This window comes from Condylostylus longicornis, unplaced genomic scaffold, assembly GCF_029603195.1.
Source record: "Condylostylus longicornis isolate FDR11 unplaced genomic scaffold, ASM2960319v2 ptg000030l, whole genome shotgun sequence".
In the NCBI taxonomy this organism is placed as follows: Eukaryota; Metazoa; Arthropoda; class Insecta; order Diptera; family Dolichopodidae; genus Condylostylus; species Condylostylus longicornis.
In genome coordinates this window covers 9,669,448-9,684,027 of record NW_026577999.1, presented here as the reverse complement: position 1 = coordinate 9,684,027, position 14,580 = coordinate 9,669,448, and the positions used below count along the sequence as shown (strand labels likewise).

At 25.4% G+C, this 14,580-nt stretch overlaps 3 protein-coding genes across 4 annotated transcripts; 1 reads left to right on the top strand and 2 right to left on the bottom strand.

Annotated features, from left to right (window-relative positions):
* Positions 1–62: 62 nt before the first annotated feature.
* LOC129607853 (SURP and G-patch domain-containing protein 1) lies at positions 63–4,898 on the bottom strand. 2 transcript variants are annotated; one of them, XM_055519073.1, is made up of 8 exons: positions 4,747–4,898; positions 4,589–4,686; positions 4,123–4,515; positions 2,674–3,626; positions 2,405–2,552; positions 733–1,635; positions 287–416; positions 63–229 (listed from the first exon to the last, which is right to left on the bottom strand). In XM_055519073.1, exons 1-8 carry the CDS (start codon positions 4,786–4,788, stop codon positions 203–205), a joined length of 2,694 nt encoding a protein of 897 aa, XP_055375048.1. In that variant the 5' UTR covers positions 4,789–4,898; the 3' UTR covers positions 63–202. The 2 variants fall into 2 exon arrangements, with proteins under 2 accessions (XP_055375048.1, XP_055375049.1); XM_055519074.1 differs by lacking the exons at positions 63–229; positions 287–416 and adding an exon at positions 427–669.
* A 1,699-nt stretch (positions 4,899–6,597) lies between these two features.
* Positions 6,598–9,335, top strand: LOC129608060 (arrestin domain-containing protein 2-like). The gene is made up of 5 exons (XM_055519371.1): positions 6,598–6,771; positions 7,809–7,937; positions 8,040–8,257; positions 8,475–9,054; positions 9,115–9,335. Exons 1-5 carry the CDS (start codon positions 6,657–6,659, stop codon positions 9,297–9,299), a joined length of 1,227 nt encoding a protein of 408 aa, XP_055375346.1. The 5' UTR covers positions 6,598–6,656; the 3' UTR covers positions 9,300–9,335.
* A 597-nt stretch (positions 9,336–9,932) lies between these two features.
* LOC129608015 (arrestin domain-containing protein 3-like) lies at positions 9,933–13,681 on the bottom strand. The gene is made up of 4 exons (XM_055519314.1): positions 13,392–13,681; positions 11,353–11,720; positions 10,708–11,278; positions 9,933–10,642 (listed from the first exon to the last, which is right to left on the bottom strand). The coding sequence occupies exons 1-4, from the start codon at positions 13,501–13,503 to the stop codon at positions 10,494–10,496; spliced, it is 1,200 nt and encodes a 399-aa protein (XP_055375289.1). The 5' UTR covers positions 13,504–13,681; the 3' UTR covers positions 9,933–10,493.
* Between the last annotated feature and the right edge of the window lie 899 nt (positions 13,682–14,580).

Below are 14,580 nucleotides of genomic sequence, written 5' to 3'. Positions count from 1 at the left end.
AAATATCATTTTGAGTAAAGGTAGCCAATAAATATATTAATACATAGTAAATTAAAAACTCTTTATGATATTAAACATTTATCGTATATTTAACATCCTATTTTTATTGGCTCAAATATATTAAACAATTGTAAACAATTTTATAAGAGGAAGTCATAAAAGCATTTGAAATAAATTATAGTTACGGTTCCATTTTTTACATTTAATAATAAGCTCGCCTTGGATTATTCTATAAAAAGCATTTCTATAATAATAAAATTCATGAAATTAAGAAAAAATTTCTTACCAATGGATTAGGTCTAAAACGATATGCTAACATCATTCTTTTTCGATAAGCTTCATATTCGTTATCTCCATCATCAGGTGTTGAAACGCTATTAGCACCAAGGCCTTGATTTGCTTCTCTTTGGGTGGCTCTGAATTGACAAGCAAAATCAGTACAATTATTAATAACTAAGACTAATAATAAAAATAACTCATAATAGAAATTGTCGAAATATCAAAATATACCGAATGGATATTTTTCTTTTGTGTTATTTTGGTAACTACATTTTTAAAACAGTGTTATTAATTAATTTTATAATATTATTTTTGCTTAATATTCGATGTTAATAATAGTTTTAACTTTTATAATATATATATAAAAGTTACGAGATATTTTGTAGTACGCTAAATAAATACAAATATAATTTGAAGTTAAAAACTGAATTAAATAAAAACTTAAAAACTTACTTATTAATCGGGTCAACAATGCCATCGCCACCAGCTCCTAATCCTTGCCCTTCCTGCCATCCTAATTTTTGCAGCATTTGAAAACCCTTATTATCTTCCTTTAATTTAAATTCCTTATAATCACTTAAATCTGGTTGTCTATTATTTTTTTTTGCTTCATATTGTTCCATAAATTTTTTTAATTCTTCTGGAGGTAGAAAATCACCAATATGATGTTTACCTTCGGACTGTTTAGTTAAAGCTTGTGCCCAAGCATTTGTAGCTTCCATTTCTGCCATTCGTAATTTATGTTCCCATGTTCCGCCTTCGGTATCTTCGTCAGAATCATATTCATACTTAAACTTACCACTTTTAGCTAATTGATCGATTTCACGACGTTTTCTCATCATATCTTGATATAATAAGTTTACTTTGAAATGTTCTTCACATTTTTTCCAATCTTCTTCACTTAAATTCGTACCACCATAATTTAATTTTGCATATTGCAATAAAGCAGGGTCTGTACGTTGTATACTATTAAGTATCGGTTTATGTTGATTACCAAACGATGTTTGAACAATTGCTGTCACTGTTGGGACATCAGTAGATTCTATTTTTTCACCCCAACGACTTTTCCGTTTCTTTTGTCGTTCTTCTTCAGCTTGTCGTCGCTCTTCTTCTTCAAATTCAACCCTAGTTTCAATTCTGCGTTTTAAATTATTGGTATTCCGATTTAACATTCCTTTCATATATTCATCGTCAGAATCATTATCAGCCCCATCATCACATACAGATTCTGGATCATATTTTTCATCATTTGATTTGTAAATCGCATTTCGTTTCCGATTTCGAACTTCTTCTCGTATCTTTAAAACACTTTGACGATAGATACCATATTCATCGGATTCCAAGTCAAACAAAAACCTGTTTACAATAAAGAAATAAGGAATTTATTGTCGATTATTTGTTAGACTTTTTAAACGTTTTCATATTTAAATTTCATCGTTATATCAAGATAAAAAATTTTAGTTTATATAACATGAAGAAAATATATGACCACTTCTCATCCCTTCGAAGTTCAACTTGCTGATGCCTCTTTGTGAAAAGTTGAATAATACGTATTTTCAAAATGAAATATGCATATGTACATTGCGGTTTAAATTAATTTTAAACAATAGGATTCCAATAACATAAAAAAATCGCAAAACGCATAATTCATAACATTTAATCACAAAATAATTTTGATGAATACTCCGATGGAATCAACTATTGCATAAAAACAATTTTTACAATTTTTTATTATCTATTTATATACATTAAAAGATGCTAATATTCAAATATAAATCACATATTTAAATTCTACAGAAATTTTAAATTTATTCAAAATGTATTTTGCCAAACTAATTCTTTGATTTCTTACAAAAAAAAATTATTCTTTGACAAATTAAAAAAAATATTGCAACTGTTTATGCACAGTAAAATTATTTAAATGACTTCATTTACAAAATATTCTACAAAAATCGCGATACATGTTAAGACTTTGAACCAATAAATTACTTATCAAATTTTGTACATCATTCAACTAATATTCAGATTTACAAACATTCTAAATTATTAAATAAATTGTTTTGCTTTATCAAGAGTTAAATATTTCGTTTTTGTTACATATTTTATGTTAAAAATTTTGCTTTACCACAATGACGAATGAACTTCATCTTTTTTACTACGTATAAAATCTTCAAATGCGTCGCCATTTTCGGCTACCATATCGATACATGATTGTAAAGACGTTGGTAATAAACTCTTTGTTTGATCAACTCGTTTGGAGTCTTCTGAAAAAACTATACAAAATCTCTTTTACCATAAAACAAGAATAGAACTTTACAACAAGAATATTAAACATTTGAACTATTCTGGTTTTGTTTACATAGTTCAAACAGCATAAATTTAAATTAAACTAACCTGTGTCTTTAACATCCTTTTCAGAAAGAGGACTGTTTGTGTTTGATCTACTTGATCTGCTACGTCCTTCAGAAGTTGATTCTATTTTCGAAATATCTTTTTGGTCTTCAGTTTCACTCATAGATAATTTTTCTTCAGAATCTTCATTTATCATAGGGCTAAGTTCTTGTTTCTCTATGTGTTGAAACTGTGGAAGTACTTGTGCTACAGGAGAAGCTCTTGAAGGTATTTCATTTATACTATTTTGTTGAGTAATTGTAGTTTGAGTAACAGGCCCTTGCAATACTTGCGTAACTTGTGGTGGTGGGGCTGTTTGTAACATAGAAACAGGTGGTGGTTGTTGTTGTGGCAATTGCATTGGTTGAGCTTGTTGTTGATAGGGAATTGAAATTTGTGGCGGTGTTTGATGTTGCATTAAAAAAATTGAAGGATTTGAATAGGAATTCGGAAATAAGTTAGGCGCAGGTTGTGGTAATGGTAAAATAACTGGCATTGGCGGAGGAGGTGGTGGTGGCGTAGGTTGTTGAATTGCGAAGTTAATCATTGGAGGAGGAAGATTTAAGTTAAATGTTGCATTTGGGGCTATACTGAAAGTTTGTGGAATATGTATTGGCATAGTATTAGGTTGACTAGTTAACTGAGTAGCGTATGGCCCTTGCAAATAACTTGGCCTTGTTGCAACAGCTATTGGTGGGGGATTAGCATTAGGTTGAAAACTTTGATTAAAAAGTTGATTTTCTGTTTTCATTTTATATTGTTTTAGAGCATCATTATACGGTGTTGGTGTCGGAACAACTGGTGCATTCGAACTAATATTTCCTGAATTTATATTGCAAACAGGAGGCTCATGCTGTGTAACGTTTATTTTGTCGATGGGTTCAGTCTTAATATCGTCAATTTGATTTTGTTGTTCTTCTTCAAGCTTTATGTTATTAGTTTCAGTTGCTTTATTTCTGTGAATGAAAATCAATGTTTACATTTTTAAAAATGAATATAATGTATGTATGTATGCATATAAAATAAAGTTAATTTCAAGCAATGGGTAGGTAATTAAAAAATGTAAATTTTTAAAATAAATTCTAATATAATTTCTGATACTATACTTCAAATGCGTATTAACCTTGAAATATCATTTTGAAAAAATTATTAGGAAATTATATTTATATAAAAAGGTTTCTGTAAAAGTTTTATTTATTATATGATTTAACATAGAAAGACCCAAAATCAAATAATTATAAACAATTTTAATATTTACCAAGGTGCAAACCAACCTTAAAGATCTAATGACATCATTAGAAGATACAACTAACTACTTTCATGCAATAGGAATTTAATTAAATAAAATACAAAATGAACCAAATTGGTAAAAAATAATAAACGAGAACAAACGCTAGAATTCCGTAAATTTTTTAAAATACCTACTACCTACTACCATTTTAAAGAACTTACTCATCTCCATTATCCCCCGAATTTAAATCTGGTGTTTCTAAAGGATTTTGAGTTTCATTTTGAACATCGTCTTCATTCATCTCATAACCTCCTTCTGAAGAAACCTGCGGTTCTGCTTCAGGCTTTGCATCTTCATCTACTATATTTAGTTCTGTCTTTAATTTTACTTCAGCCTGCTTTTTCGCTTCTTCCTCCTTTTTTGTTTGTTCAATTATTTTTTTATAATATTCAAAAAATGATCCATCATTGCAAAAATTATTTTGTAGCTTTGGAATATTGGCTGCTGCAATCAACGGATGTACGTTAGATACAGGTTTGGTTTCTGATTCATTACTAGATTTTTGTTCATTTTCGGATGCTTCCTTGTTTGCAGAATCTAAATTTGTGGCAACACTTATTTTGTAAAAATTAGAAAATGTATATTTTATAATAACAAGTAAAAATTAAAAAAAGATCAAAGTTTTACTTCTTTTGTGCTGCAGCTATTTGTTTTCCTATTTCTTTTGTTCGCTGTTTTTCTAATATTTCTTGCTTCTTTTTTGCGATGAGCTCCTCTTGCATAGTCTAAACATAAAAAGCACGATTTCAGATTAAGTTTTATACCGAAAAAACAAAAACACTTACCATCTGAGCTACACGGTCCACTTTCGTAAAATTCCGTTTCATATTTAAAGCAAAGTAATTAAAAACTAAATATTTAACAAAATTTTATATAATAATTTTAAAAATCACTTAGAAAAATCAATTTAATAAAAATCTTTAACACCGTTCATTTAAATGTCAGTTGTCATTAATATTATGTTTACAGCAACAACGATTTTGACATTAGATTAGAATTGGACATCAATATCATCTAGTAGTCAATTTCTTTAGCTAAAAAGTTTTCTTCTTACATTTGAACATCTAGTGTGAATAATGTGTATTATTTCTGTTAAATATGAAAGCATAAATGGATCGATCCATAAATGTGTTGTTGGTTTACTTTCTGTAATACTTCACTTTCGGTATCTGACGGAGAAAATTTTAACTGTGATCGTTTTATTTGTTAATAATATTTTCAAGAAAATTATACTCGCCTTACATAGCAAGTATATAATGAATATTTTATTCATAAGTAAGTAGCATTTATTGTGTAACAGCAAAAAAGTGGAAGAATAAGAGCGAATACCTATATATACATTTATAAGTTTGGTTGATAATAATACATATATTTTTCAAGAAGCTTATAAGTATTCTGGTATATAATACAAAAAAAGTTTAAAAATTGCACCGGAACATGAGAGAAGTATCCTATACGAATTATTTAACAAGCTAAAATAGATATGTGTTTTAGAATTTTTCAGTTTTTCTAAAAATGAAGTTGAAATATCGAAAAACGAGTTTTAATTTTTCATTTTAATCCTTATTATAATTAGAAGTAGATGACAGGATAACAAAAAGTCCATCTACACATTCGTGAAAGCCATAATTTTCGAAATTTAAAGGTTTGTCTGCATAATATGATAAAACAATTATAATATATGTATGTAATTTAATATTATTTTTATTTTTGGATTGCAACAAAAATGATCAAATAACTTGCAAAAATTTATTGTACCTACCAATAAATATTGTTGAGAATACAATTTTCGGCCTATATTCGGGATTTTAAAGATTTTATAACGGCAATCACAAATACAGCATTCAGAAAATTCTTTTTAGCACAGTAATACTACATAATTATATCAACCTGAAACCTGCACTTCTGCAAAATAGAAATATGTTATTCAATTATTTTATCTTAATGATATAAAATGTAATATTTAAATATTCAAAATAACTTTATTTAAATTAATTTTTTTTTTAAATTAAATTTATATGAACGTATTGCACGTGTAAATATTTCATTGTTTCATCTCACAATTTCATAAAACAGTACATTTGAGTATGTACATATAGGTTTTCAATGTATGCAGGTTTATATTTTAAGTAAATTAATTATTTTTCACTTATTTTAAAATTATGAAATTTGTACTTAAAATAATATTATAAAATTATTAAAAGAAGTTAACATTATATAAATTCTACAAATTAAATTTTTAATAGAAGAAAATTGAATAGATTTCTTCTATTACAATTTTATTTTATTAAGAAATTTAATTAATTTTTAATAAAAATGTTAATATTAAATTTATTTTCGGTTCATAGTTCTCTTAAACACTACAAAAAAAAACTTTTAAATACAAAACTGCTCGTTCAAACACACAATCGTGTATTATTCCCTAATAGTTGCATCAATTAAATTATTTTAATAATTAAACTTTATTGTAGGGTAGCTTTTGGTTGTTAATTAGTATACACATTCTTTTAAAGATAAGATGTATATTGCGAATATTATCTTTAGATAAGATATTAATAATTTAGGTTTTTTTTCCATTTTTCATTCCAAATAAATTAATAACTTCTCAGTATCGCCTAAAATCCGAATGTATTTAGTTGTTTTTATTAATTTATTTAATTTATAGAGAAAAAAAAATTTTTTTGTTGTTTTTGTAATGGGTACTAAATGTCACATAACTTTTGATAATAGCCCCGAAGGAACATTTTATAGTGGAAGTATAATAACAGGAAAAGTTGAAATTATTTTGGATAAAAAAACTAGTGTTAGAGGTATTTTATACACAATATTTTGAAAACTGTATAATAAAATGACTAATTTTCAAATTTTTAAATTTAGCTTTATAATTTCTGTAGATTAGTTTTTCCATAAGAAAGATTAAAATGGGTTTTTTTTTTGTAACTAGCTGCTAGCCACTAAAATATTTCTAAGTACATTATTATAATATCAGATAAATTAAGAGTTGGATTTAAAATGTTAATGTATAAGTAGATTATAAATTGTTTATAAGACAGGTTTCAATATAAATATAAAAAAAAATTGATTTATTGTATATCACAATAATATTTCACTGAGTGATTGCACAATTTTTTTACCTAAAATTATATTAATTTAAAAGCGTACGTCATAATAATAAAAATTGATAATATTTACCTTTACATTATCAGCCAATGTTAAAGTCAAATGAAAACTATAAACATTATGATTTGAAGTGATAAGATTATAAATTTCGGTATTGTTGGCGAAGGTTATTTAACTTCCATAAAATATGAGTAATCACTTTTAGTTTCTAAATCGTATACTAAATTTAAAATGTATTTATTTATGTCTGTTATACATAAGCATTTTTCATAATTAACATAATTAATTTGGAATAAAAAAATATTTTTGTTCTAGGTTACTCGTATAAATCATATAATTAATATCTGTTTTGAAATACACGTAAATTATCAATAATTTTACAAAAAAACATAAACTCATTAATATTGTTCTCTTACGAATTATAATTGCAATTACAAATTATGTACTTATATACATATTTATGTTAATAAAATTTAACTTCTTCACAAATTCAGCTTCGTACTGCCATAATTTTATGTTTAAATTTTTTTAATTTATTTCAAGATCTATTGGCAGTAAAAAATGTTAATGGTATTCTTCAAGAACCACAATTTTACATAAGCTCTTTACAACTGAAACATTACATTTTATATTTATCCAATAATTTGTTTTTCATATTTATTTCTACAAGGAAAATTTAGCAAAAACCACTTTTACTAAACAATTATACTTCAATATTTTTTTTCAGGAATTGCCATAAAATTTTTTGGTCGGGCCAGTACATTATGGATTGAAGGAACTGGTAATGATGCAACAGAGAGATCGGGTCAGATAGATTATCTCTCTTCTACCACATATCTAATAGGTTCGGATTCAGGTTGTATAAATTGATTTTTTACTTATCAACTGCCCCAATTGAATCTAAGTAAAATCTTATATTTCGAATAATACATTGTCTATTTTAATCACATATATGTAGGTAGTACTATTGTAATAGAACCTGGAATTCATACATATAATTTCTCCTGTGCCTTACCATCGCAATTACCGTCATCATTTGAGGGAACACACGGTAATATACGATATTCAGTTCAAATAATATTTGATAGGCCATGGAAATTTGATAAAACTTATACAGTCGGAATAACAATATTAAAAATGGTTGACTTAAATAATAATGATTCACCATCAATCAGGGTAATTTATTTTAATTTTTTTTTTGTTAATTTGTAAATCGATGAAGAACTTTAAAAGAGCATAGATTTCTTGAAAGCGTAATTTAAATCCTACGGTTTAAGCTATAAAAGTTAGTCCATAAACATAATTACTAAATTACAAAAAAAAAGCTTTCAAGTTCTACATCGATCAATACCTTAGTTAAAATTAATATAGAAAGATTTATATATAATTGTAGATGCCATGTGAGTATCAAACTAGTGAAAAATTCTGGTGTGGTCCATGTATAACAAATCCACTTGATATTAAATTAAAAATACCACAACTCGGTTATGTACCTGGACAAGCTATAATTGTTAATGCTGATATACAAAATAATACTAAATTAAATATTGATCATGTACAAATGTCATTAATAAAGACAATCAAATATTATAGCGACGATTCGTCAAACGCAACAAAAAAGGAAACCTTAACAATTGTTGAAATTAAAACAGATGAAGTAAAACCTAAAATAAGTAAAATATTTCAGGAATTTGTTCGGATTCCAGCAATACCACCAACATGTACGAATCTATGTAAAATTATACATATCACATATGATTTACATATTAAAGTTAAAATTCATGGTTTTCATACAAGTCCCATAATAAAATTTCCAATAACAATTGGAAATATACCACTTGCAGATGTTATTACTCAACAACCATTGTCCACAATATCAAGATCAATTAATCAAAATAATACCAATACTGTACCAGTAATTGATAATATTCCTGTGGATTCAATAGCAACTATTGCACAAGACTGTCATATAAGTAAGTGAACTTGTTTTAGAATAGAATTAAAAAATAAAATTTTAAATTTTAAATTTTAAGGTCCTCCCTCTTATCAACAAGCTGTGTACATGAGTAAAGTAAATCTTGCAAAGAATGAAGAGCACCCTATTTGTGAGTCACCCGAATATGTTCCAAGATATCCTGTTTATAATTTCAGTCCGATTGCGCCAAGCTTGGATGAAATCGATTCTCCAAAATATGAAACTAATGGTATTTGGATTTAAGGAATGTATTTGTGATAGAAATAAATATTGATTGAATTTTTTTCCAAACAATAAGTGTGTCAATCAATTTTATGATGTAATTTGGGATGTAATCAATATAGTCTTAAATTATTTAATTATTTAAGAAAATTATTTTAGTTTCAAGATTGGATAAATTCGAGTGGCAGAGCCCAAGACCATTTAATCTGCAGAGTTGACACTAAATTTGTTTCGCTTTGAGCGTTAATTTTTTTTTTTGTGTATAATTGTTTTTTTTTTTTTAAATTTAGAAACTATTTTAATTTTTTCTGCCCGGCCTTATCTTACTATACATATTTTATTCTTTTGCTGATATAACAGGTATTACACCTTTTTGGTAAAATAAATTCAATGTACAACAAAATCAATATAATAACTTAAAATTTATTGATTCGAGAATTTTATAAATTAATTCAAAATAACTATGTATTTATAAAATAAAATTTTATATTTTTTTAAAAGCATAAGAATTATATGTATAATATTTCACATACAGTACATCAAAAAAATTAAATTACTCAACAATTTTATTCAAATATTTGCTAAAGGTCATTATTAAAAAATAAAATTAAAGATAATTAATATGTTTAATTTTATATTAAATGCTTACCGCTTCAAACATAATGCGCCAAACAATTATTAATATTACAAAAGCAATAAGCAAATCGATTTGAGTGCTTTATAAATCACATACTAGATTATTTTTTTCAATTAATAATTAATATTAATTGAGATTACTAAAATAAGTCACTTTATTATATACCGGAAACAAACTTACAACTTCAGTGTAAAACAAATTTTCGATATGTAAAAATAAAAAAAAAAGTGAATACGAAAAATATTGTAAAAAATTGAGTCCTGAATTTTCTAAAATATCACATTTTAAAGATATTTCATAGTAAACACCTAATATCTTATTAAAATAGTACAATATATGTTACGAATATTATATTAGGTTTATAGAAGAAAAATTAGTTTAAAGCTTTAAACATTAATTTATATTTAACGCTATTTCACAAAGTTCAAAATATTAAAAAAACTTCAATTATCAAAATATTTCATGTGATTTATATAAGTACTAAGCTTTAGTTTGTTTTTTCATTTAAAAATAATTTAAAATATTCGAAAAAAGAACAATTACACTAGGTACGTGTCGTATTCACAAGCATTTGCATATCAAATATTATTTTCAATTGGGGCAGTTGGTTCTCTATAATTAAAATATGTTGGATATTTTGGCGCAAACTCAAATTGCTTATCTATTCCTTTTCGTTTTTTTTCAAAGTCTTCTGATAATTTTTTTGCTTCTTCGTATGATGGTGGGCCTTAAAATAAAAATGAAATATTATAAATTATTTATAAAACTTCTTCGATTCACTTTTTAAATTACCAGTATATCGAGGAGGTAAATCTAAGTTCCTTAAGGAGCCTACCGCAGTTTCTTCCCAACGTTGTGATGCTGGTTGATGTAATGTAATCTCACTTAATCCTTCTGAATTAGTAATTGGTACACTTCCAATTGTAATAGGAAGATTTAAAACAAGATTACTGGCACAACAAGCAGTAACAATTCCAACCTTAATAAAATATTCGATACGAATACAACAACCAAAATTTTTTGGTGTTGTTGGTGGTGCTGTCGGTACTTCTAATGTATTTTCAAATTGTTTCTTTGATAATCTTAAAATTTTTCCTACTTGTTTTTCATCTAATGAAACTTCACGGTATTTGAATTCACTTTCTGGTGTCTCACTTTCAAATGTTACTTTTCTTACAAGTTCAACTTTTGAGATGTCATCTATATCAGAATTTGTATCATTTGTAACAAGTAACTTATACGGAATATCTTGTCCTGATACAAAACCACCATATGGTATTGTTATTTCCGCTTCAACAACTCCACTACCAAAAAAACAACTACAGCACGTATAACTTACTTCATCAATTGTAGATTTAGGTTGCTGAAATTATATAAAATTGTTAATATTTACTAAATTACCATTATAAAATATTGAGAAAATCTTCAATTTCTTACTCTATAATCGGGATTTACATTCAAATCTAGTAAATATATCACGGTAAATGCTTGTTTAAATTTATTATTATATGCTAGATCAGCTCGATCAATTTCAACACATACTTCATAAATTATTTCTCCATATCTTCCTGTAAATGATGATGGTAAATTTGCTGGGAGTTCACAATTAAAAGTATAATTATATGTTCCAGGATTCAGATCAAATTCAATAGCATATTGCGATCCAAGTACAAAATTTTCATAATTTAAATAGGATTGATGATTTGTATATTCTCTAAATTTTGTAACTTCTTTTCCATTTTCTTTTTCAGTATACTCTTCTTCCCAACAGACATTAGCATTACCAGTTATTCGAACAACAATTCCTAAAATTTAAATTAATCTTTAAAAAAAACTTGTAAAAATATCTTATTTATAAAATACAGAATTTTTAAGTAAAATTAATTTAAAATACATACATATGTGCAGTTCACAGAAAATTTTATATATAATAAAATATATATAATAATATTCTGTTATATACCTAATTTCAAAATATTATTTATAAGAATATTTTTCAAAAAAAAAATAATAATAATATAGAAAAGTATAGAAAATTCTTAAAATTCAACTTTGGCTTAAAATTTTTTTAGTACATATTTGATATCTCATTGATAATATTGTTTACTTTTTTTAAATATACTACCTTCCATATCTGATGTTTAGTTTCATTAGAATATGGTTTTTTCATTTCAATTAACAAGCCTAGGATAGTATAAATTATTTGTTTATTTATATGTGCACAGGTTTTTGAAAACTTATTGTATATATTGGCGAAAAGGACCCTTTTACCCAAAAACTATTCCGGAGTACGTAAACTATTTCAGTACCCCATAGGTATTTACTTTTTCAACTCTCCCTTATATCATCAATAATATCTGAATATTCACGAATATATTATTGTTTATTTTAGCTGAAAGTTAATCGTAAATTTTTCTTTATAAGGTGAAATTTTACATGAATCGATTTCATTTAACAATTGATTTTCTTCATACTTTTAAAATTCATTAAATTATTAAATTAAAAATATGCAAAAATTATTTTATATATTTTTTTAGTTTTGCATTTAGACATAATAACGTAAATGCTTTATATCAATAAATTTATATACTTATGATAATTATCGCAATTTATTTATAATTTTTGTTTTACTTTTAATAATTATCCACTTACTTTAATCTGGTATTAAAGTAATTAATTTAATTTAAGCAATTTACATATGTAATCGTTGTTAAACATTCTTACTTTAATACCTTAATACTTTAATAAAGAAATTAAGTTTTCATACATAAACAATAAATCGTTAACAATAATTATCATCAAATAATAGGCTATTATCGTAAAAATTCATATCAAGAAATTGATAATTGAGGCAATAATTTAAGGAAAAAAAATCTATTTTCGTGATTTTAACTTTTAATTAGTTGATAGCATTTATATCCTACATCTCTTTCGAATCTATAATGTTATAATTATCAAACATAATGTACAATGTACACGCATTATTTATTTATAGTAGCTGTGCACCACATGACGATATCAAGTTCGCTGTAGTATTAATAATATTTTAAAAGACTAATATAAAAATTTACATCTGATCTTTGTTTACATTGACTTTGAATTTAATATGTCTACCATAAATAATTATATATGTATTTAATAAATTCATTATTAAAAATTTTTAATTGAGTACATACGTACATACGCACTTAATTATTTTCAACATATTAATTTGCCAACATACATATTATTTTAGAAACGTTAAAAAGAATTACGTCATCTGTCGTATATAAAGAAAAGGAAGAAAGAAATAATTTTTTTAATAAATTTAGCACTTTCAAACAATTCATTTAGTATTCATACAAAAGAAATGAAAATTATTTTCTCTTATAACTTCAATATTTTAATTATACTTATTACAAAAAAAAAATATTATTTTTCGTTTTTGTTTTTTTATAAATACTTTCCAATAAATAAATTCTATACTATGACCCTACCTCGAATTCTTTTGCTGGTCGTTGTCACTAATTCAAATCGTCCAGAAACTGAAGATCCAGTATAAAATACACCATTAGGATTATCAAAAAATATAAAACATTCACTAGGCATTTCTTTTTTTTTTCTTTCTTTGTATAATTTGCCCTCAAATTTTATATTTGCTAAATTATATTTTATTTAAATATTACAAAGTCTAACATTTTCTTTATTTAGCACATTTTGTTTTTCTATTTTAATACAGTATTATAGTTTATGATAAACAAAAAAAAAAATTGATCTACCGGCTACAAAGAAAGCAAACTGCGAACAAGGTTGGTTCAACAAATTTTAATATTAAACTGGTTGTTTAATTAAAATCAGGAAAATAATTATTGTTTATTTTTGTGTTTTGTTGTGTTTAAAAGAGCTTTTTTTTATCTCAAAAGAAAAGAAGAAATAAAGAGTAAAGCTTTTCTCTTATAATGTTGAACAACTCGAATGAAAATTGTTAGAGTAGAAGTAAAGTAGTTGACAATTTCAGGGTATTATGGTACGGCACTACAAGAAGTATAAGTATACAGCAAATTATCGAAAAACTTAGTTTGAGAGAAGGAGTATTAAAAATAAAATAACAAGTATAGCAGTAATGTAGTAATAGTGTGCTTACTTTATTTAGCACATTACTCTACTACTATCGTTGAATAATAATTTTATAGTAAATTCACATATAAAAAAAACAATTCGAAGAATGTATGATAAATTTAAAAAATATTATTTTATATTTTGCTTAATGTAAGACACATTTAAACTTGTATGCAATAGTATTTGCGTTACTATATCCATGTATTTGTATTGGATTAACCATAATTATACACATTTTTTATAAAAAAGAAAAAACAAACATTGTAGCACGTGCGAGTAATAATCAAATATTTTGTGTAATACGTACTTTATTCGCTTTATTTTGACTAGATTTATAAAAACACAAACAGAAATATTAAAAAAAAAGTGTTATCGTTATGAAGGTCCGCACTAAGTATTTTATAATTGGGTGGGACTGCTAATTTGTACATGAATTTAAGTATACATTATGTATTTAGTGTATAGTAACCGATTTTAAAAATTTATGTCTCAGGTCAGCCCAACTTCTGTCTAAAATTTTAATTTTTTAAATTTATTGAAATGATTTTTTTTTTAAATTCTTGGTCT

Excerpts from the sequence above, each read along its gene's own strand:
- LOC129607853 (XM_055519073.1), bottom strand. The coding sequence starts at position 4,788 with ATGAAACGGAATTTTACGAAAGTGGACCGTGTAGCTCAGATG. Across the intron at positions 4,516-4,588 it reads ATAGCTGCAGCACAAAAGAA|TGTTGCCACAAATTTAGATT; the intron begins GTAAAACTTTGA and ends TTACAAAATAAG. Across the intron at positions 3,627-4,122 it reads TCGGGGGATAATGGAGATGA|AAATAAAGCAACTGAAACTA; the intron begins GTAAGTTCTTTA and ends TTTCATTCACAG.
- LOC129608060 (XM_055519371.1), top strand. The coding sequence starts at position 6,657 with ATGGGTACTAAATGTCACATAACTTTTGATAATAGCCCCGAAGGAACA. Across the intron at positions 6,772-7,808 it reads TAAAAAAACTAGTGTTAGAG|GAATTGCCATAAAATTTTTT; the intron begins GTATTTTATACA and ends ATTTTTTTTCAG. Across the intron at positions 8,258-8,474 it reads ATGATTCACCATCAATCAGG|ATGCCATGTGAGTATCAAAC; the intron begins GTAATTTATTTT and ends ATATAATTGTAG.
- LOC129608015 (XM_055519314.1), bottom strand. The coding sequence starts at position 13,503 with ATGCCTAGTGAATGTTTTATATTTTTTGATAATCCTAATGGTGTATTT. Across the intron at positions 11,721-13,391 it reads GACCAGCAAAAGAATTCGAG|GAATTGTTGTTCGAATAACT; the intron begins GTAGGGTCATAG and ends TTTAAATTTTAG. Across the intron at positions 10,643-10,707 it reads TTTACCTCCTCGATATACTG|GCCCACCATCATACGAAGAA; the intron begins GTAATTTAAAAA and ends TTTTATTTTAAG.